This window comes from Stegostoma tigrinum, chromosome 14, assembly GCF_030684315.1.
Source record: "Stegostoma tigrinum isolate sSteTig4 chromosome 14, sSteTig4.hap1, whole genome shotgun sequence".
In the NCBI taxonomy this organism is placed as follows: Eukaryota; Metazoa; Chordata; class Chondrichthyes; order Orectolobiformes; family Stegostomatidae; genus Stegostoma; species Stegostoma tigrinum.
The window spans coordinates 52,998,883-53,022,607 of NC_081367.1; the positions used below are offsets into that span (position 1 = coordinate 52,998,883).

Here is a 23,725-nt window from a genome sequence, read left to right on the forward strand (position 1 = left end):
CGATCTGGCTAAAAAGCCAGATGTGAAACTTATAGGATTTTGATAATGTTGCAGACCCATTGGAAGGAGGCAGGTGGTGGTCGTCAAGTGACCTGCTCGCTACCTCCCTCTCTATAAAAATCCCATCATAATACTTGAACCAAACAGTTCATCCAAATTATGCATTCATGACTTGTGTACCTAGAATTTGTCAGCAACCACCAGCTCATCTATAAACAGGTTATTCAAAAACTTGATGCCACAGCAAGATAGGAACAAGCCTTTATTTTTGCTTATTTGAAGTGACTCATACAAGCACCAAGTACAAAGTGACTCAGAAGCAATTACTTTAACACATTAATTCTACTTCAGTCAGTGTTGTAATCTTTCTCCCTCTGACTATTTCAGGTTTTGCACATACTGTTGAATCGAGTGAGAACATTTTTTCAGAATTCACTGACAGCCAGTCCCACAGATACTTCAGATCACAGTTACAAACCCACGGATTCAGTGAGAGATCAAAACCCTGTTGCCATTTGGCCCCGATGTGCAAAAGTTTATCAAACACTCCTGGTGGAAGTGACTCCAATGTATTGTTTGAAAGATCCATTGTATCAAGCTTCAGTAGTTTATTAAACAGCCCCACTGGGATCTTTCCAATTTTATTAGCATTAATAAACAAATATTCTAAATTGAGCAAATGGTCAAAGGTACTAGGGAGCAAACTACGCAACTGATTATATCCCAGATTTAATGCCACCAGTTTAGGCATTTTGTTAAATAAACCAACTGATAAATGTTCAAATTTATTACTGGAAAGGTCAAGTGTTATCAGGTTGGTCAGATTTTGAAATGAATCAGGAAGTAATGATTTCAACATATTGTGTGATAAATCCAATGATTCAAGACTGTGAAGATGCTGAAACCATAATGGATTTACAGTTTGCAATCTGTTTCTAGGTAGTGCCAGTCTGGTTAAATTAAAAGAGGTGCTAAGTAATTCTGGTGAGATTGTAGTCAGCAAGTTGTTGGTTAAATCCAAGATTTTCAGTTGATGGAGGCCTTTTAGTGCACCTGAAGAGATGTTTGTCAATCTGTTGCTTGAGAGATGAAGCTCTTCAAGTTGGTGAAGTCCATTAAAATCCTTTTCTTTTATAATGGCAATGTTGGTAAATTCGAGCGACAGTCTTGTTACGTTGGTTGGAATGTTTTCTGGTACTTCATGAAGAGATTTAATTGTGACACAAATCACAGCTGTGACATTGTTAGAGGAATAGCAAGCGCATCGATTAGGGCAAAAGGACACAGATGATGAAAAGCAAATATAGCTCAGGAACAGCACTGCAGTAATCTTCATGGCATCCATTTGATCTAAACTTTGTGAGAAGCGTGAAGAGAACAACATTACTTGTGGTTAATTCATGACAGTGGACATCAACAATAACCAACGTTTGTATTGCGCTTTTAAATATGAAAAGATTCAAAGGAATATTTTAAAATAAAGTTTGAGACTATGCTACTTAAATATTAACTCAGGTAACCAGAATTCGATGAGCCAGATTCCCAGACTCCTGTGCAGCTTGAAGAGCTTTCAGAGATAGGCAGACATAAGGTACTGGGCAGATTTATGACTAGGACGCAAATTTATAAAATCAAGAAATTTCCTGACTGGAGCACAAAGAAAGACAGGAGCAGGCGTAAACACGGTGTAGAGATGGATGAACACAGCATCATAGGAGCAGGAAAGCTGACGTTTCGGGCCTAGACCCTTCTTTAGAAATGGGGGAGGGGAAAGGGGTTCTGAAATAAATAGGGAGAGAGGGGGAGGTGAATAGAAGATGGATACAGGAGAAGATAGGTGGAGAGGAGACAGACAGGTCAACGAAGCAGGGAAGGAACCAGTAAAGGTGAGTGTAGGTGGTGAGGTAGGGAGGAGATAGGTCAGTCTAGGGAGGACAGGCAGGTCAAGGGGGCGAGTTGAGGTTAGTAGGTAGGAGATGAGGGTGGGACTTGAGGTGGGAGGAAAGGCAGGGACGAGCTGGGCTGGTTTTGAGATGCAGTAGGGGGAGGGGAGATTTTGAAGCTTGTGAAATCCACATTGATACCATTGACTGCAGGGTTCCCAAGCGGAATATGAGTTGCCGTTCCTGCAACCTTCGGGTAACATCATTGTGGCACTGCAGGAGGCCCAGGATGGACATGTCTGCAGAATGGGAAGGGGTGCTGAAATGGTTCGCGGCTGGGAAGTGTAGTTGTTTAGTGGGAATCGAACGTAGGTGTTCTGCAAAGCGGTCCCCAAGCCTCCGCTTGGTTTCCCTGATGTGAAGGAGGCTACAACGGGAACAGCGGATACTGTATACCACATTAGCAGATGTGCAGGTGAACATGTGTTTGATGTGGAAAGTTTTCTTGGGGCCTGGGATGGGGGTGAGGTGTAGCATTTCCTGCGGTTGCAGAGAAAAGTGCCAGGGGCGGTGGGGAGTGTGGAGCGGACAAGGGAGTCACGGAGAGAGTGTTCCCTCCAGAAGGCAGATAAGGGTGGGGAGGGAAAAATGTCTTTGGTCGTAGGGTCGGATTGCAGGTGGCACAAGTGTCAGAGGTTGGTGCATTGGATCTGGAGGTTGGTGGGGTGGTACGTGAGGACGGGTGGTGGGGGATTCTGTTTCGGTTTTTATTGCAGGGAAGGGGTGTGAGGAATGAGTTGTGGGAAATGCAGGAGACATGGTCGAGGGTGTTCTTGACCACTGGGGGGGTGGGGGGGGGGAGGGAGGTAGTTGCCGTCCTTGAAAAATGATGGTATGGTACCCGAAGGTTGCAGGACTAGCAACTCATATTCCGCTTGGGAACCCTGCAGCCCAATGATATCAAATGTGGACTTCACAAGCTTCAAAATCTCCCCTCCCCCTATCGCATCTCAAAACCTGCCCAGCTCATCCCTGTTCCCTAACCTGTCTTTCTCCCACCTATCCCCTCCTCCCACCTCAAGCCCAACCCCCATCTACCTCTCTCACCAATACCTGAAGGAGGAGTGAGGCTCTGAAAGTTTGTATTTTCATATAAACCAGTTGGACTATAACCTGGTCTTGTGTGATTTCTGGCCTTGTCCACCCCAGTACAACACCGACACCTCCACGTCACTATCCTAATCCTAATTTCCCTCGTATCTCTTGGTCACCAGAGCTATATCTACCACCTTTTTAAAAACACAATGTTCTGGCTTCAACCATTTTCTGTGGTTGGGAATTCAATAAGATCACCACTCTCTGGGTGAAGAAATTTCAGCTCATCTCAGTCCTAAAAGGCTTACCGTTTTTCCTTAAACTATATCCTCTGGTTCTGGTGTACCCCACTATTAGCAACACCCTTCTTGCATCAAACCTATCTGGTGCTGTTAGAATTTTATAAGTTTCTATGAGATTCAACCCCCACCCCCTCATTCTTCTAAATTCCAGTGAGTACAATCCTAACTGATTCAATCTTTCCTCACATGTCAGTCCTGCTATTCAAGGGATCAATTTGGTAAACCTTCACTTCACTCCCCTGTACCAAGAATATTCTTCTTTAGATAAGCAGACCAAAACTGAACATATTATTTCAGGTATGGCCTCACCAATCCCCTGTGTAATTGCAACAAAACATTCTTGTTCCTGCACTCGAATCCTCATGTTAAAGGCTAACACACGGTTTGTCTTCTTTACTGCCTGTTGCACCTGCATATTTACTTTCTGTGGAAGGGTCCTGACCCGAAACATCAGCTTTCCTGCTCCTCTGATGCTGCCTGGCCTGTTGTGTTCCTCCAGCTCCACACTGTGTTATCTCAGACTCCAGGATCGGCAGTTCTTACTGTCTCTGTTTACTTTCAGTGACTGGTTATGAAGACACCCGGGTCTCATTGAACAATGTAGTTCAGAGAACACAGGGCTGACAGAGGAATGGGACTAGCTGTGAGTTTAGGTCTTTCAATGGCATCATGTTTATGGAGGGTATTTTATGGGTGAAAGACATTAGAACAGGAAAATTGTATGTTGCAAAATTTACGAATAAGGGCTTCAGAGCAAATGAATTTTTACATGGGTGTGGTCAGTGCTGTAACAGAGGTGGAAATAAATATTCTTAGTTGGACAACGTGAGATTGAAAGGCTTATCTTGGGATCAAACATGAAGGCTAGATTATGAACGGACTTGTTTCATTTCAGACTGTTGCAAAGGAATCAGTTTTTAACACTGTTCAGAATTGGATTGAAAACAATGACTTCAGTTTTTGCAATATTCAATTGAAAGCAACTGTGACTGAACTATCAGAGGGTAAATGTATCATGAAATGTGATGGGAAAGGATTTTCACTTTTAAGTTCATTTCCTCCACAAAATGTCTTTGTTGAAAGAAAACATGCAAATAATATGATTAGTGGAAATGGCTGGAATGTGTTGATCTTGCCACTAATCCTGCGTTGGAATTCAGACATTGCGATGCTCTGGGACCCTCTCAATTAGTTGTGTAATCCTGTGAAATACCAGTCTGGGCAGTCAGGTAGCTAATATACACTGAGCATTATTGGACAAGCAAGCACCAAGGCCAGGAGTGCCTGGGTCAAAATAGTTTGGAGGAGAAAATTAGGATAACAGTGAAATGTGCAAACTGATCTGTGTGTCCTGATTGCTGATCTATGTTGTTGCTGTGTGGCACTCTATTGTTGGGAGTGGAACTTGAAAAAAAGTACATCATAGTCTGTAACTTAAGCTTAGCCCTATAGCATTTTACACACAAATCATCTGAATCATGAATCAGATTGCAGTTCATTCCCAATAAAGTATCAATTACAGTTTTCAAACCCATTCTTGATCAGGTCGTAATGTACAGATGTCTGGTCAGATCTCTTTTTTGTTCTTTATCGAACTGAACCCTTCCATAGGATCCTAACATCTGCTACAATGAGCTGACTAATAAAAAGAAAAATTATCTTTGCATAAAAGGCAAGACTGCAAAAAATTTAAGGGGAGTGCAGGAGAGTGAAAACCCACAAAAACAAATGTGTGGCAAAGCACCTAGAATAATCTAGCAGTAGGGAAGAGGGGCAAATGGTTATCACAAGGCTCTGGATATCATTCTCAACAGTCCAATAACTGGTCCCAATCTGCTCCATCAAACAGCAGGAGCAACCCACATTACTTCAGACTAATCAGGGTCAGAAACTCGGACATCAAACAGGTTTGCTGAATGGCGTGCAGCCTTATACATTATAATATTTGATGTGACAATTAGAAGATATCACATCTGTGGTATTTTTGCAAGTTGATTTCTACTTCTGTGAGGAATGTATGCTAATGTTGTTATTTCGTTCAGAAAATGTCCAATGTTTCTGTTAACCATTACTAAAAAATGCCCCATTAACACAACTTCCAGTTTTCACATTTAGAAGCTGGTTCATGCAAAATGACTAAATATCCTTTTTCTACATTGCACCACCCAGTAAAATATTGCTCAACAAAAACCTGCAACTTTCTCAGCAGCCAACTTGAGACGAAGGCAGCAGTTGGTCTCTTTAGCAGTTACATTTCAACAGTTATGTGACTATGTAATTTATTTTTGGTACCTACGTTTAAGAAGTAACATTTCGGCAAAGATCAATGATTGTTCCCGCTAAGTATTAAACACCTGGCGAATAATTTGAATCTTTATAACACCCTTCAATAACTGAATAGAGAAAAAAAATGGGAAAACAGAGCAGAACCGATTTCTCCTGACGGCAGTGTGCAGGCTGCACACCGCACCAAATAGCCCGTAGCGATTCGTCCAAACACATCACGGCAGATTGACTGGAAAACGGCTCGTAGCAAAAGAAAGGACGGGCGAGAGGCCGGAGAAAATATACACACACACGTGTGATTCTGTTAGCGCGCTCCTACCTTACTGTTGAACTTATTCGGAAGTTGTTTGTTCTGTCAGCTTTGTGAGAGGCAATTGATTTGGAGAGGTGTTATATAAGCGTCCGTAGCCAGTATTTCTTCGCCAAAACAAGCAACTGTCTGCTTGTTCCCGTCAAAGGAAGTGAGGCTGGAATGTCTGAAACTGGCGAAATTTGAAGAGACGTTACATAATCACTGGAGCTGGGAACATCGCGGAGGTCTGTGCCATCATGGTCAACGGCACTTTCACGCAACATTAGTTAGCTGAGCAATAATTACTTTGCAGGGAACATAGTGAACTCTTATGGTGTAATCTATTTCTTCATTTTAATCCTGCTGTTCTGATAAAATGATATTGCATCAATGAGACTGAAAATGAGAAAACCTGAAGCAATCTCTAAAAGTTAGTAAACCTGTAACCTGACCCTATTGATAAGCGTATAACGATCACTGACCATTTTATCAGGAAATCAACATGCTCATTTCTTGATAATAAAATGTGAGGCTGGATGAACACAGCAGGCCAAGCAGCATCTCAGGAGCACAAAAGCTGACGTTTCGGGCCTAGACCCTTCATCAGAGATGCTCATTTCTTGCTCAATTAAGACGAGGACTCAGAGAATTGTGGCGATTACAGGAACAACGTTTTTGAAATATTCTAACAAAAATCTGTGAACATTGATAAAAGAAACTGCGGCTAGTATATTGATTAATGCGACTAGTGGTTAACCGGCCTCACAGACGCAGGGACCCCGCGTCCATTCTGTGTGGAGTTTGCACATTCTGCACGGGTTTTCTTTCACAGCCCAAACATGTGCAGGTCGGGTGAATTAGCCATGGGAAATACAAGTTTACAGGGATAGGGTAGAGGCTGGGTCTGTGATGCTGTTCGGAGTGTGGGTGTGGACTTGAAAGACCGAATGGCCTGCTTCCGCACGGTAGAGATTCTATTAACTCCCAAGTCAGCTATTGAGACCTACACCTCCCAAATTGGAATTATCTCACATGAGCCCAGAACGTGCTTTTAATAGACAAACCTTGTGGCTTCTGACTTAGAAACCGATAATTTATAATTATCTTCGAATCTTGCTTTAGTTAGAAGCTTAATGGTTTTAATTAGTTTTGATTTCTGGTGACAGCTTAGCGTTTTGTTCCACAGCTGAAATTTAGGTACTCAAGTGCTGTGTTCCATTTTTGAGAGCTCCTTTTCCCCAATGAGTCCTGAAAACCTCTCTTCAAGCAGTTTGCCAGGCATACTTTGCAAAGCCCCAAACGCTGAATAATTTACACAAACAGCCCTCTCCCCAGCCGACGTCCAAAACTGTCCCAGCTCCCAGGGGACCATTTGCCAGAAACTGTACAGCATTTTTTTCTTTTTATATTCTTTCTCAAATGTGGGGGCCACTTGGTTGATTCAACATTTATTGCCCATCCCTAATTGCACTTGAGTAGATAGTAGAAAACTGTCCTCTTGAACGGCTGCAGTACATTTGTTGTTGTAATAGTAGTTGCCATAGCCCCAAAGGACCGTAAGACTGCTCTCTCTTTAGAGAGAGACAACTGGTGAGTTTAACCTCTTGGTCACCATGCCTCCAAGAAGGGGTGCATTTGAGAAAACAGAACCTTCATGGTGACCTGAGCTTGTGCAAGAATTGAACCCACACCCTTGTAGTTACTCTGCATTGAAAATCTGCTGGTCAGCCAAACTTCCCTTCCTTTTTGTGTTTGTCCATCCAGAGTGCTGCTTAGAGTTGAAATTCCAGGACTTTTGACTCACTGACAGTTAAACAATAGTAGAATTCCAAGTCAGGATGGTGTGAAGTTTGGGGGGGGGAACAACAGAGGGTGATGTTCCTGTGTAACTGTTGCCCTTATCCTTCTAGGTTTGGAGACATAATGTGTTAAGACCTAAATGATCAACCTCCATCAACATGGATGTGGGGTAAAGAGTTAGCTGATGTCTTTACTCTAAGAATAGTTACAGAGCATGTGTAAAAGGACCTATGACGTAGCGATACCAGGTCACATTGAATTGGAACTTGAATCTTAGGGTTCCAGAGAGGTCTTGTTTCAACATGCCTTCTGTATAGTCATATTCAATAAAGCCTGAAAGTATTTACTTATCTGCGAGTAGAACTGACCCTACATTGTGGTGGAAAAGATGATGAGATCATAGAACCAGAGGCAAGCAGCAAGGAGTGTCTGGAGTGAGACCGGGTGACACTACAGTGCCAATGGTGAAAGCTGAAGCCAGTCCAGCTGCTTGAACACTTGAAGAGTGATCCCAGTGGAAGTGAACTGCTGTGGTTAAAGAAATTCAAGGTCCTCCCAGAAAGTGGATTGCAAAGAAAGGAAGCCTGAACAATGCTGATGAAATGTGAGTATGCCACTGTGGGTAATGTGGTATGCTGCAAAAAAATCTGTTGGTCACAGTGTAAATTAAGTTACTGCAGATTGGAAGTCTTTTCAAGAAAGGAAATTTGTGCAACACAGAAAAAAGGTCAGAAATGCGAAAGGGAGTTTTGATTACCATTGCAAAGATAAATGATCATGGATAAGACCTTGCATTTACCACTCTCTCTGCGTACAGGCCCCTGACTTTACTGTGTATTTAATGAACTGCTGCTGACAGTTTAACAGATATCATATAGACCGGTAAGTCTCACGTCTGTCGTCTGCAAGGTGTTAGAAAGGATTCTGAGGGATAAGATTTATGACCATCTGGAAGAGCATGGCTTGATCAAATACAGTCAACACGGCTTTGTGAGGGGTAGGTCATGCCTTACAAACCTTATCGAGTTTTTTGAGGATGTGACTAGAAAGGTTGATGAGGGTCGAGCTGTGGATGTGGTGTATATGGACTTCAGTAAGGCATTTGATAAGGTTCCCCATGGTAGGCTTATTCAGAAGGTCAGGAGGAATGGGATACAGGGGAACTTAGCTGCTTGGATACAGAATTGGCTGGCCAACAGAAGACAGCGAGTGGTAGTAGAAGGAAAATATTCTGCCTGGAAGTCAGTGGTGAGTGGAGTTCCACAGGGCTCTGTCCTTGGGCCTCTACTGTTTGTAATTTTTATTAATGACTTGGACGAGGGAATTGAAGGATGGGTCAGCAAGTTTGCAGATGACACAAAGGTCGGAGGTGTCGTTGACAGTGTAGAGGGCTGTTGTAGGCTGCAGCGGGACATTGACAGGATGCAGAGATGGGCTGAGAGGTGGCAGATGGAGTTCAACCTGGATAAATGCGAGGTGATGCATTTTGGAAGGTCGAATTTGAAAGCTGAGTACAGGATTAAGGATAGGATTCTTGGCAGCGTGGAGGAACAGAGGGATCTTGGTGTGCAGATACATAGATCCCTTAAAATGGCCACCCAAGTGGACAGGGTTGTTAAGAAAGCATATGGTGTTTTGGCTTTCATTAACAGGGGGATTGAGTTTAAGAGTCGTGAGATCTTGTTGCAGCTCTATAAAACTTTGGTTAGACCGCACTTGGAATACTGCATCCAGTTCTGGGCGCCCTATTATAGGAAAGATGTGGATGCTTTGGAGAGGGTTCAGAGGAGGTTTACCAGGATGCTGCCTGGACTGGAGGGCTTATCTTATGAAGAGAGGTTGACTGAGCTCGGTCTCTTTTCATTGGAGAAAAGGAGGAGGAGAGGGGACCTAATTGAGGTATACAAGATAATGAGAGGCATAGATAGAGTTGATAGCCAGAGACTATTTTCCAGGGCAGAAATGGCTAGCACGAGGGGTCATAGTTTTAAGCTGGTTGGTGGAAAGTATAGAGGGGATGTCAGAGGCAGGTTCTTTACGCAGAGAGTTGTGAGAGCATGGAATGCGTTGCCAGCAGCAGTTGTGGAAGCAAGGTCATTGGGGTCATTTAAGAGACTGCTGGACATGTATATGGTCACAGAAATTTGAGGGTGCATACATGAGGATCAATGGTCGGCACAACATTGTGGGCTGAAGGGCCTGTTCTGTGCTGTACTGTTCTATGTTCTATGTTCTATATTGTTTCAGCCAAGGTATGAAATAAGCAACTGTACAGTATGATGATTTGACACATGCTTTGGCTCCTATCTTAGTTTAGGAAGCATCCCACCTGTAGGTCAAAGTTTAATCATTTAATCAGCGCAAAAATTGACTCCATTTCTGTCTCCGTGGATACTTCCAGACCTGCGGGTGTTTCACCAGCATTTTTGTTATTATTTGAGCTTTCCATTGTCTGGGTTTTTCTAAGCTAAAGTAAATCTCTGATTTTTCTAAACCAAAAGCAGGCTAATGTCTTTCAATTTTTTATCTCTCCTATTTAAGTACCCACAATATAAACAAAAATCCATTAACACTCCAGGGGGTGTTGCAATCATCTGCTGTCTGACACATACTGATTTATAGGCAGTGCTTCTAGAAAGATCAACGTAGTTAGTTTAGCAAACCCTTTCAGAAGAAAAAGACTATATGCCACTAGTTTAAAATCCAATCTCTTAAAAGGCCACATATATACCAATCACATATATTTCATTGTACAAGTTTATGTCGTGCCACCAAAACACCAGCACAATTGATGGAAAGTAGCTAAACCCATTTTGAGGGAAGAAATGAAGGGTGTCTCTTTACTGAACCTACTTTCACAACAAAATCTGTCAATGGATATGAATTAACTCTCTATCTCGTGCCCTTCTACATCTTATAGGAAGGACATTACAGCATGCACAGAAACAAAACAACTCCAGAATATTAGCATTAGTTCAAAGGTGAGATACACAGATTTAGTGTTTTTGATAGAAAATCCCTTTCTAAAGCAATATTATTGCAGATTAACTTTATCTTAGGACTTTAAAAGATGTGGATGGTAAATTAGTGAATGTATTAGTGTTAAAAAATACCCTAGATTCAGGAAAGGGTCCTGCTGAATGGAAACTTTAAAAAAAATACTCTTTTCACAAGAACTATAAGACCATAAGACATAGGAGTGGAAGTAAGGCCATTTGGCCCATCGAGTCCACTCAGCCATTTAATCATGGCTGATGGGCATTTCAACTCCACTTCCCTGCTCTCTCCCTGTAGCCCTTGATTCCTTGTGAGATCAAGAATTTATCGATCTCTGCCTTGAAGACATTTAACGTCCCCGCCTCCACTGGACTCTGTGGCAATGAATTCCACAGGCCCACCACTCTCTGGCCGAAGAAATGTCTCCTCATTTCCATTTTAAATTTACCCCCTCTAATTCTAAGGCTGTGCCCACAGGTCCTAGTCTCCCCGGCTAACGGAAACAACTTCCCAGCGTCCACCCTTTCTAAGCTATACATTATCTTGTAAGTTTCTATTAGATCTCCCCTCAACCTTCTAAACTCAAATGAATACAATCCCAGGATCCTTAGCCGTTCATCGTAGGTTAAACCTACCATTCCAGAGATCATCTGTGTGAATTTCCACTGGACACGCTCCAGGGCTAGTATGTCCTTCCTGAGGTCTGAGGTCCAAAATTGGACACAGTATTCTAAATGGGACCTAGCTAGAGCTTTATGAAGTCTCAGAAGCACATCACTGCTTTTATATCCTCTAGAGATAAACGACAACATTACATTCACTTTCTTAATCACGGACTCTACATGCATGTTAATCTTTAGAGAATCCTGGACCAACACTCCCAGATCCCTTTGTACTTCTGCTTTACAAATTTTCTCACCATTTAGAAAATAGTCCGTGCCTGTATTCTTTTTTCCAAACTGCAAAACCTCACGTTTGCTCATGTTGAATTTCATCAGCTATTTCCTGGACCACTCTCCTAAACTGTCTCAATCTTTCTGCAGCCTCCCCACCTCCTCAGTACTACCTGCCTGTCCACCTATCTTCGTATCATCGGCAAGCTTCGCCAGAATGCCCCCAGTCCCTTCATCCAGATCATTAATATATAGAGTGAACAGCAGTGACCCCGACACTAAACCCTGCAGGACACCACTTGTCACTGGTTGCCATTCCGAAAACAGCCTTTTATCCCAACTCTCTGCCTTCTGTCAGACAGCTAATCCTCAAACCATGCCCGTAGCTCACCTCAAACACCATGGGCCCTCACCTTATTCAGCAGCATCCCGTGATGCACCTTTTGGAAGTCTAGGTAGATAACACAAACTGACTGAGTAGAAAAAAGAAAACTATCAAAATTAATAGTTGCCATGGGGAAGACATTACAATCGATCTATTAAAGAGATTTTGCTGCATAAAAAGTCAAAATACAGTTACACCACATCATTAAGAAGTTTGAGATAACATGGTGTGAAGCTGGATGAACACAGCAGGCCAAGCAGCATCAGAGGAGCAGGAAAGCTGACGTTTCGGGTCGAGACCCTTCTTCAGAAAGACCAGAAATGTCAAACTTTTCTGCTCCTCTGATGCTGCTTGGCCTGCTGTGTTCATCCAGCTTCACACCGTGTTATCTCAGATTCTCCAGCATCGGCACTTCCTACATTCCCATTAGGAATGTTAATAGGATTCCAAGCTTTATTATAACACAACTCCAACAAAGAAGTAAAAGGGTTAAGCTCCAGTTATACAGTTCATTGGTGAGATTAAATTTCCAATTTAATTGGAATGCATGAATTTGATCTTATATAACGAAGAAGGTAAGTGCATTGGGAATGGTTCAAAGGAAGTTTACTAGAATGGAAGCTGGATTGATGCCTTATGAGGATGGATGGAACAGGCTGGTCTTGTTTCCATGGGAGTTTAGAAAAGTGATGAGTGACTTTGAACTGTATGAAATCATGAATGACCTTCACAAGGTGATTGTGGAAAGAATTTCCTCTTGTGAGGGGACTTTTTTTGATTAGATTAGATTCCCGACAGTGTGGAAACAGGCCCTTCGGCCCAACAAGTTCACACCGCCCTTTGAAGCATCCCACTCAGATCCATCCCCCTATAACCCACACACCCCTGAACACCATTGGCAATTTAGCATGGCCGATCCACCTAACCTACACATCTTTGGACTGTGGGAGGAAATCGGTGTGACCGGAGGAAACCCACGCAGACACAGGGAGAATGTGCAAACTCCACACAGACAGTTGCCCGTGGTGGGAATTGAACCTGGGTCCCTGGTGCTGTGAGTCTCCAGTGCTAACCACTGAGTCACCGTGCCACCCCAACTTTCTTTATTAAAATTCAGAATGACCCTATTGGGACAGAGACATGGAGAAAAGTTTCCTGTCAGAAATTTGTGCAACTTTGGAACTCTCTGCCTCAATGGGAGGTCAAACTTGAATCATTGAATATTTTTAAGACAAACGTGGATAGATTCATATTATACAGAAAGATCAAAGGCTATTGGAATAGATGAGAAAGTGAAATTCAAAACACAAACGGACTAATCATGATCTTATTGAATGGTAGAGTTTTGTTCTTTTTCATCGTAAGGAAACAGGCCATTCAGCCCAAAAAATGCACACTGACCCTCCAAAGAGCATCCCAGCCAGAATCACCCCCCTACCCTATCCTTGTAACCCTGTGTTTCCTGTGGCTAATGCACCTTACCTACACATCTCTGGAAACTATGGGCAATTTAGCATGGTCAATCCACCTAACCTGCACATCTTTGGACTGTGGGAGGAAACTGGAGCACCCAGAGGAAAGCCACGCAGACACAGGGAGCATGTACAAATTCTGAGGCTGGAATCAAACCCTGGTGCTGTGAGATGGCAGGGCTAACCACTGGGCCACTGTGCTGCCCCTATTTCAGATTTTCCTATTGCCATAAAATGTTGATTAGGCTTCATATGAGGGTGTGATAAGACGGAAATCGGTGAAGGTTTAAAGGACTAAATGGACTGTGATATTGGGATAGGTTGGGCTAAATTATTCCTGTTGGATAAGCCATGAAAGGCTTTCCTGATCATTATTATTAATCTTGTATTTCAATGGGAAAATGGACTACATATAAAATGGACACTGACAGACAATAATATCATGCAAGTCAATGATATAAAATTTCAATTCTGAAAACAGAGGATAGGTAATAAAGAACTATAGTTATATTAAATGTATGACAATTAAATAATATTTAAAATTGAAGTCTTGTAAACATTTTTTGAAATAAGAATTTTTTTTCAAGTAGGGAATGGTGAGCCTGTGGAATTCTCTGCCACAGAAAGTGTTTGAAGCTAAAAGTTGAATGGTTTCAAGGAGTTAGACATAGTTCTTCGGGCTAAAGGGATCAAGGAGTATGGGAAGAAAGGCGAGTAGGGTACTGAGCCTGATGATCAGTCACGAGCATATTTAGTCACGAAGCAATTCTTAGTCCTATTTGCCACATTTCTGTGATTTAACCGAGTTTCTGTAGGAGACTTCGTGGCACTCGAGGGCAATGTGAGAGCAAATCGGACGGTGGGCCAGTCCTCAGAGGGTTGAGTATCTGGAAGCATTTTTAACACCAGCACGTCGGGAATCAAAGAGGGCTGCAAATCCTCAAATGTTCCACTCGCAAAGTTGAATCACTTTTCACTCAAAAATTGTCACTGCTGGCGTCACAGACCAGTTGCCCTGGAGATGGGGATCCGTCGCTATTTCAAAGAGGATGTGGAGAACAGTAGCGGTCTGCACCGCTAACTGGGAGCAGGGAGGCTACATTACAGCGGCGCCGTGCCGCGGATGGCGGTGTTGGGCACTGAGGGCTGAAAGCGTTGCCTCCTTCCGGGGTAGTTTCAGAGAGCAGACCACACGATGCTCCGTCGCCTGGTGCTGCAGAGCTGTGCTCATCGAACAAACATCATTCACTGGCGCCCTGCTAATCCCGTTGCCAAGAGGTGAGCACTGCTCAAACCGAATATACCTAGGTCTCCCATCCATTGGTATCACGGGGACTCATTCAGAAGCTTCAAATTGTTCACAGGGAACCGATGTCACCAGTCATTTCCTGATTAATCAAGTGGTAGATCATAAATTTGTCATAGCACAGAAAGAGGCCATTCGGATTATTTCTGTTCAGGCGCTCCTAAAGCATAACATCTAGTTACCGGGGTGCGATTTTTATACCTTCCAGTCAATGATTTAACTCCCTTCTGAAAATTTCAATTGATCCTGCTTCCACTACTATCTGGGACAGTGCATTGCAGATCCTAACTCACCATGTGTGAAAGAAGTTTCTTCATCCTCATGTCACAATTGCTTATTTTCCCAATTGCTCCAAATATGTGCCCTCTGCTCCTCAATCCTTGCAACAGTGGGAGCAGCTTCTCTGCCGGTCGTCTGACCCTTCTTTAGGGGGAACATTCCAAACTTGTCCAAATCTATGCACCTAATTGCAGTTTCTCATCAAATGTATGAATCACCACATTAGTGAACCTTTTTTCACTCTGTCTAATGTCTTCACATTCCTGCCAACATAATGCTCAGAACTTGACACTGCTCCAGGTGAAGGCAAATTACTGTTTTTATCGGAGGGAAAGGAGAACCGACATATCCTATCAAATAGTATAGATGCATTTAAGAGCAAGCCAGAGTAAATATGAGGGAGAAAAGAATAGACAATTATATTGATAGCATGAGACAAATTAGCATCGGGTTGCTGGCGAACTAGATCAGTTGGACTTGATAGCCTCATTTCTGTGCTGTTAATTATAAGCAAATTTGCATCACTTTTCAAATGATAGATCATATTAACCAGTGAAACTACCTAAGGGAAGAGACGATGGATCTCTGATGAGTAAAAACTGCGGTGATCCTTTATGGTGGGAGAACATGAGAACCCCTGACCTTGTTGTGCAAATTTCCATCAACCTTGCTTAATATGATTATAAATCTTTCTGTCATCAACAAACTTGTCTCTCTGGTTCCGCCTCATCATCCATATCATTAACATGCACTGTGTGGAGTTGAGGATTCAACATAGATTGATGTAAGACACTATTAATTCAATTCTGCTAATTGAAGTATCCACTATTGTACTGTTCGTCTCTTGTTGCTCAGTCAACTTCCGTAACAGATCAAAAAACTTGTCTCAATTTCACAAGCTTCAATCCAAGATGGATTCATCTAAACAAGTTTATAACCCCAATTCTTGGGATGTTATTTTCACAGGGTGCTTTAAAGCCAGTTCATATTTGGTAATAAATGTTAAGATCTGCCTGTAAAACACAGAGCATATTATTTTCTGAGTTGTGTCTGGTACCATTTAAATATTACCAATAGTTTTCTAATATTCTGTATATGTCACATTCCTATTTCCAGTAGAATTTTACAAGGAGTGTTTATTCCCACTTTGCAATTTAATGCTCACTTTGCAAGTAGAGGAAAAAAGGTGAGCCAATCTGTTGAACTGCTTTTTATAATTGCTCATTTTTATTTGTAAAGTAAGAACTGAAGTATTAGCTGAAGTGTGATTTTTGACCTTTTGAACCTGCAAGCCTTCTCCATCTTCCGGCACAATCACATACCCTTTAGTTCTCTTTGTGTTCTAAATTCTATCCACCTCTGAGTTGGATTTGCTCAATGACTGAGCATTCTGGATACTCTGGGTACAGAGAATTCCAAATATTCAAAACCTTTGAGTGAAGGGTTTTCCTGCCTTATCTAATTTAGAAACAGGGAATTGCTACAATGTGAAAGCAGGCCATTTGGTCCATTAAGTCCATACCAATGCTCCAATCCAGACCCACCCTCTCCCCTATCCCTGTATTTCCCACAGCTATCCACCTAACCTACATATCCGTGGACACTATGGGAAAATTAGCATGGTCAAACTACAACGTTAGACTATGGAGGGAAACTGGACCACCTGTAGGAAACTCATGTGGACATAGGGAGAATGTGTAAATTCCATACAAGTAGTGACCCAAGGGTGGAATCAAACCTGCACCCCTGGCATTGTGAGGCAGCAGTGGCTCACACTCAGCTACATTGTGATTTCCCACCTTGTTTTAAAAGTTTTCTCAAAACCATGCATTTGGTCATCCAAATTTTCAGTCAACTGCACTGTGCATTTTTCATTTACAATGTTAAATGAACTACCCAAATGTAAGTTGTTGAGTGCCAATAATAATGCAGGAATTCAAATGGTTTATATAATTCCTGTGAAAATGTATTCATCATTACTTGTGTGCAACTCTTGTATGATATTAGAAATAGTCTTCTGTACAAGATGGTGTGTATTTTTTAAATTGCTACAAGCTTTTGCAAGTTGTATTTCAAATTCAGCACAGTCCCCTCATTTTAATGGCAATGTTGAAGACTGCAGAATGTTCCTAGTTTTTGCAAAGGGTGTCAGCACTTGTTGGTCACAGTATGAAGCTATATTGAACAATATGTTGCAGCTAATCCACAACTGTGTCACTCTGAATGTTTTCATTTCTGACACCAGCTTTGGTAATGGCATTTGAGAGAGATTTCGAATTGTTTCTATATCACTACTGTCACAAGTATGATTTGCAAACCTCAAAATATGGTCACATTGAGAAAATGTTTGGGAAGCATCGCTCTAGGTGCTTTGGGTGAGAACTGCAATTTGGTGCCAACTGAAGCCAAATTTGGAGCAATTCTGGTGTGTGTTTGATATAAAGAACTGGGTTGAGACTATCTGATCACATTTTATGTGACCCTTGCAGACCATAAACAAAGGAAACCTTCATCCTATCAGCAAAGTTTAAAGTGGAGCCCTGTTTCTAAAGGTGAAAATGTTTAACATACTTAAGTTTGCCCTTAGAATTGCAAAGTATGAAATAGCATGCCTAATGATAATTCACAAATGGTAGTGCAAATGAAATCCTAGGAATTCCATTGAAATGATTCTAGGTGTGAAAAGTAATGCAGTTCTATATTTAATTTTCTCTATACTGCACTGATGTTTTTGTGAAGTGCTGTGTGAGCTCTGGGAATTTCAATTAAATACTTTGATTTTTTTTCCCTTTTGCAGGAATCAGTTTCCTTTGGTGTGAACATATTTCAGGGTAGAATCAGTACTGAACAAATTTTTCCTTATCCATCAGGTGAGCAGTTTAGTGTAATGGGAAAGAGAGTGTGCTAATGAATTCTTTTTTATAATTATAAAATATAAGAAACCCTGGCTCATGCATATACTCTGAAAATTGCCACTTCTACTATTTTAAGATGCATGGAAGCAGAGGTAATGGCAGAAGTGCTAAGTGTAGCAATACTCCAAGTTTGAAATTCATTAAAGTGGAATATAAGGAGATGAAGCGAAGGCCTTTTCTAAGGACAGAGTTTTCAGAGTCAGAGAGGAGGATGTCAGTAGACATTGCAAAAATATGGTGAGGGGTGAAACTTGATGAAGAGAGTTGGCAATCTTGCAAACCTTCACAATGAGGTAAGGTGTGCCAGTTTTGCTTATGGGAAAGAGTGACAGCAAATGGCACTGAGAGTATCACTATGGGTGAGGCGAGAACAATAGCCAAGGAGTTCTGAATGTTTTGGGATTGCTGGTGGCACAGTGGCTCATTGGGTAGCACTGCTGCTTCATAATGCCAAGGACCTAAATTCAATTCCAGCCTTGGGCAACTATCTGTGTGGAGTTTATATGCTCTCACTGGGTCTGTGTGGGTCTCCTCTGGGTGCTCTGGTTTCCTCCACAGTCTAAAGATGTGCAGGTTAGGTGGATTCATAGATATCCTGGAATCCCGACAATGTGGAAACAGGCCATTTGGCCTAAGAAGTCTACACTCCCCCTATGAAGAGCATCTCGCCAAGAACCATTCCCCTGCCCTTGATTTTTCCATGTCTAACCCAACCTAATCTAAACATCCATGGGCAATTTAGCATGGCTTATCCACCTCGCCTGCACATCTTTGGACCGTGGGTGGAAACCGGAGCACCCAGAGGAAAGCTACGCAGACACGGGGGCAAAAATTGTTACAGAGATAGGTACTGCCGATGCTGGAGAATCTGAGATAACACGGTGTGAAGCTGGATGAACACAGCAGGCCAAGCAGCAAAGTTTGACATTTCCGGTTGAGACCCTTCTTCCCGAAACATCAACCTTGTGCTCCTTGGCCTGCTGTGTTCATCCAGCTTCACACCGCGTTATCTCAGACACGGGGGGGAATATGCAAACTCCACACAGATAGCCACTCAAGGCTGGAATTGAACCCAGGTCCCTAGTACTGTGAGGCAGCAGTGCTAACCACTGAGCTGCCATGCCATGATGCTAAATTGCCCATAGTGTCCAGGGATGTGCAGGCTAGGTGGATAGTAAGGGCCATGGGATAGTAAGGGTGATGGAGTGGATCCCCTTCAATGGGTTGATGTATACTTGATGGACCAATAGCCTGCTTCCACACTAAGGATGATCCACTACTTTTGTTTGATTCTTTCTTTTGACTTAGCTTTGTTGTTTTAAAATATTAGTTTAAAAACTTTCCACTTGTTTTGTGAGGCAGTCAACTGTGGCAGGAAAAACAGCAGGCAGACTATTAGTTGAGATAACCTTCAAAATGATGTTGGACGTAAGGACCTGGGTGATCTTGTACATGCATCACAAAAAGTCAGCATGCCGGTCAGCAATTAATTATCAAGGGAAATGAAATGTTATTATTGCAAAGTGGATGGAATATAAAAGTAGGAATGTTTTGCTGTAGTACTATCAGATTTTGGTGACACCATGAATGGAGCATTGTACATAGCTTTGGTTAGTAAAGGATTTAGGTGCATTTGAAGCAGTTTAGAGAAGATTCATACGATGCATACCTGTGATGGGAGCTTTTTCTTGTGAGGAAAGGTTGGACAGGCTGAGCATTGGAGTTTAGAAGAATGAGAGGTGACTTTATTGAAACATATATGTTCCTGAGGGGCTTGACAAGGTGGAAGCTAAGATAATCCATGTTGTTTCCTGTCATAACTATAATCTAGAACTAGGAGGTGCAGTTTGCAAGTAAACGATCTCATTAAAGCCAGAGATAAGGAGAAATTTCATCTTCTCAGAATGTCACTAGCATTTGGAAATTTAGGATTTGCAATTTGCAGGTTGCTTCAATTAAGCTGAATTCGATTTTTGATCAAGAAGGGCGTTATGGAAGTCAGGCTGGGAAATGACATTAAGGCCATATCAGATCAGCTACAATCTTAATGACTAGTCAGGAAGACCAAATAACCTACTCCTTTTCATTTCTTTAGTGTTCTTTTGTTCCTTCTGCTTGTAAACAGCCCTATCATATCCTAATTGATAAGAGTAGATAAAACTGGCAGTCAAAGCTCTTCCAATCCTTTTTCCCCCCCCAAGAATATACTTCAATCATAAAAAAAGACCAAACAGCATGTTTTGCCAAGTAGATGATCCTCCAGCAATGGTTAATGTTTGTTTTTGAATGTCTCCCTGAGAACAACTTGTATAACACAGCGTCTAGAACACACAGTCATGTGTCACGATGCTGCCTAGGGTGAACGTCAACAAAAGACTCTGCACTATTTCCCAGAAAGAGGTAGGTCACTGTCTCTTCACCACTACAGACACCTCAAGGGCAGATCTCTTCTGACGTCAGCCTAAATTTGGACATGCATGTATGAGTACTCAGGGTCCCAAGTCATTGTGGTAACGTGCACTTAATGTCATGTAGTCATACTGCACAGAACCAGATTCTTTGGTTCAACTCAACCATGCGGATGAGATATTCTGAATTAATCTCCTCCCATTTATCAGCTGTTGGCCATTATCCCTCTAAACCCTTCCTATTCATGTACCATCCAAATACCTTTTAAAAATTGTAATTGTACCAACTTCCTCCACCTCTGGCAGCTTATTCCATACACACACCAACATCTGTGTGAAACCATTGCGCTTCAAGTCACTTTTAAATACTTCCCGTCTCACCTTATACCTATGCCATCTGGTTTTGGACTCCCCTACCCTGAGGAAGAACCCTTGGCTATTCACCCTAACCATGCCGCTCATGATTTTATAAACATCTAAAAGGTAAGAACCTCAACGAGCTCGAATGGCCATGCTAAATTGCCCATAGTGTCTAGGGTTTTTGCATGCATTTTTTAGACTGGGAGCTTTAGATAGCGATGATAGTGGAGGCTCAATATGTCTTTCCATTACAGGCCTGATGAGGAATCTCTCCTTCTCTTAGTGCTTGTTGTTCACTTCAGCAGCATCTTGATGTATAACTGTGTGTTCGAGATGTTGTGTTTTACAGGGAGATATTAAAAGGCAAACATTAATAACTGCTGGTGGTTCGTCACTTGGTGAAAGATGCTGTTTATTTTGACTGAAACCTTGTTGATCTTCCAGGAATGTAATTTTTCAATATGCTGATAGCATTGGCAAGGTGAAAATTAACTGGTTTGGCTGCATTACGGACGCATTTTATTTGTCCATCTTATCCTGGAGAGGGCCTTAAACTCTGAGGCAGAGATGCTAGCCACTATGTCACAAAATCATGCTTCTCTATGTCAGCAGTCTGCAATAACCTGTCGCCTGTTTTTTTGATTTTTTTAACTCTCACTCGCTTTTACAGCTGTTTGCTCAATAACACCAGTTTGGTGGAGGTTGTGAACTGACACCATAGGAATCATAAATGTGAACCCAAGGTGTGTAAGAGGGTGACAGGAGACATGGCTGTGTGATTTCTGTGGAGTGCTGCAAGCTTTCTATAGCTGTCAATGGTGGTCAGTGAGACAGAAACAAACCACGTCTCTGCATAAGCTGCCGTGCGAAGAAAAGCTTGATGGCTGCAGATTTCACAAGCAGTATCAAATTGCACAATAGGCATTTTATGTGCAATGGTTGTTCTGATATACCCTTATCGTAAAAGGGCAATACCCTCATGTCTTGCATGGCACAAATAATTTGGCGTTCTCCTGCAAACATCATTCTTCTTTGTTTGTTTTAAAATTTCATGCTTTGAAAAAAGAGTTATTTACTGTGTGTATTGTAGAAATTTTACAATTGCATCGAAAAGAAGTTTGTTACAATATGTATAAAGTTGAGGACTATCTACATGAATAAATAGATACAAGGGAATCAAGGGTCATGGGGAAACGGCAGGAAAGTTGACGTGAGGAATGTTGAATCAGCCATGATTTTTTGATTAGCTGAGCAGGTTTGAATGACTGAATAGCGTACTCCTGTTCCGATTTCTTATGGTATTATTTTCTTATGCCTGTGCATTGTCAAACCCTCTCATAATAAGCAATATTACATAAGAACATAAGAACTAGGAGCAGGAGTAGGCCGTTTGGCCCTTTGAGCCCGCTCTGCCATTTAATAAGATCATGGCTGATCTATTCGTGGACTCAGATCCACTTACACGCATTCTCACAGTATCCCTTAAATACTTTATTGTTCAAAAAAAAATCTACCTTAGCTTTAAAACACTTACTGAAGTAGCATCAACTACTTCACTGGACAAGGAATTCCATAGATTAACAACTCTCTGAGTGAAGAAGTTCCTTCTCAGTCCAGTCCTAAATCTGCTCCCTCTAATCTTGAGGCTATGCCCTCTTGTCCTAGCTTCACCTGCCAGTGGGAACATCCTCTCTACTTCTAATCTATTCCCTTCATAATTTTATATGTTTCTATAAGATCTCCCCTCAATCTTCTAAATTCCAATGAATATAATCCCAATCTACTCAGCCTCTCCTCATAAGCCAACCCCTTCAACTCTGGAATCAACTGAGTGAACCTCCTTTGCACTTTCTCCAGTGCCAGTACATCCTTCCTCAAGTAAGGAGCCTAAAACTGCACACAGTACTCCAGGTGTGGCCTCACTAGCACCTTGTGCAGAAGATCTGGCAGGTCTGCACTGAAGAAGACTCAAAACCTCAATTTAGTTTCTCACTCCACAGATGTGGTCAGACTGGCATTTCAGTTTGTCAAATTAAAATATAGTTTGACAATAACCCACTGGATGTGCTGCATTCTGAGACTTACTGCAGATGTCTTCAATTTCAAGGGGTTCCTAAAATGGATGATTGTTGAACAGATTTGAATTTGACTGTTTATTGTATTCCACTGTAATTTGTGGTTGAGCCTGACAGTCATAACATTCTGATGTTTCACTCAGGTTACTTTGGAATAAACATCCGTGTTGTTAAATGTAAAATACAACCAGAAAGTGCTGGGAAAACCAACGGGTCTGGCAGTAACTGTGGAGAGAGGAACAGAATTAAAGTTTTGAGTCTGCTATGACTCATTTCATATCACATGAGTGTTTCAAGAATTTGTGCTGGGTAGTGAACTTTGTTGACACATCAAATTTTATTTGTATTTTAGAAGTTAGATCAGGTACGTTTATCCCCTTCCTCAAATTACGACTCTAAATGATTCAGAGTTTGCATCCTACTGATAAACACAGGGGCATTGATCTCTGGGCCACAGTTTATTCTACTTGTTTTAAACTTGGTTTTTGATGAACTTTGATCAATGGTGCATATTCTTGAGGTCCAAGAGTTTCAACACAGCAAGGTCATATTTTATGAGCTGTTGAAGATTTACACAACTGACTCAATGCAAGGTGAGTCAACAGCAACTGAAATGAAAGCTATTACTGCAGCTGCTGGAGATTTGAAACAAACACAGAAAATTCTGGTGAAACTCGGCATATCCGGCATCATCTGTAGAGGGAGAAACCACCCTCCTTCAGTTCTAAATTAAGAGGAGATATAGTGACTTGATAACTCTGTCTTTCTCTCCAGCATAGCTGCCAAATGCAACTAGTTTGTATCTGAATGATTCAAACAGCCAAATTTCTAATTACGCCCGTCTGAAATGTTCCATTTGGTGATAAGATGATTAACTGACCTTGCATGCATTGTACAGAATAATAACAATTGTGTTTCCACTGCTTGACATTCAGTGCCTTATTTTTAACTTTTAATAATTAAATCTGGAAAAATGT

At 41.8% G+C, this 23,725-nt stretch overlaps 2 protein-coding genes across 6 annotated transcripts in view; one reads left to right on the top strand and one right to left on the bottom strand.

Moving 5' to 3' along the window:
- Nucleotides 1-249: 249 nt before the first annotated feature.
- LOC125457542 (leucine-rich alpha-2-glycoprotein-like) lies at nucleotides 250-6,089 on the bottom strand. 3 transcript variants are annotated; one of them, XM_048541883.2, is made up of 2 exons: nucleotides 5,886-6,089; nucleotides 250-1,350 (listed from the first exon to the last, which is right to left on the bottom strand). In XM_048541883.2, the coding sequence occupies exon 2, from the start codon at nucleotides 1,343-1,345 to the stop codon at nucleotides 329-331; it is 1,017 nt and encodes a 338-aa protein (XP_048397840.1). In that variant the 5' UTR covers nucleotides 1,346-1,350; nucleotides 5,886-6,089; the 3' UTR covers nucleotides 250-328. The 3 variants fall into 3 exon arrangements, with proteins under 3 accessions (XP_048397840.1, XP_048397839.1, XP_059507152.1); XM_048541882.2 differs by having other exon boundaries at nucleotides 250-1,355; XM_059651169.1 differs by lacking the exon at nucleotides 5,886-6,089 and adding an exon at nucleotides 5,577-5,707 and having other exon boundaries at nucleotides 250-1,355.
- An 8,048-nt stretch (nucleotides 6,090-14,137) lies between these two features.
- The window catches only part of LOC125457540 (very long-chain specific acyl-CoA dehydrogenase, mitochondrial-like), a 69,175-nt gene continuing 59,587 nt past the window's right edge, over nucleotides 14,138-23,725 (top strand). For 2 of the 3 annotated variants that reach the window (XM_059651167.1, XM_059651168.1), the window contains exon 1: nucleotides 14,138-14,683. In XM_059651167.1, the coding sequence (XP_059507150.1) occupies nucleotides 14,455-14,683 (229 nt within the window). In that variant the 5' untranslated portion in view covers nucleotides 14,138-14,454. Of the gene's footprint in view, nucleotides 14,684-16,106; nucleotides 16,177-17,787; nucleotides 17,861-23,725 lie in introns of all 3 variants that reach the window. The other variant, XM_059651166.1, reaches the window with a different exon arrangement.

Coding starts and splice junctions, on each gene's coding strand:
- LOC125457542 (XM_048541883.2), bottom strand. CDS start 1,345: ATGGATGCCATGAAGATTACTGCAGTGCTGTTCCTGAGCTATATTTGC.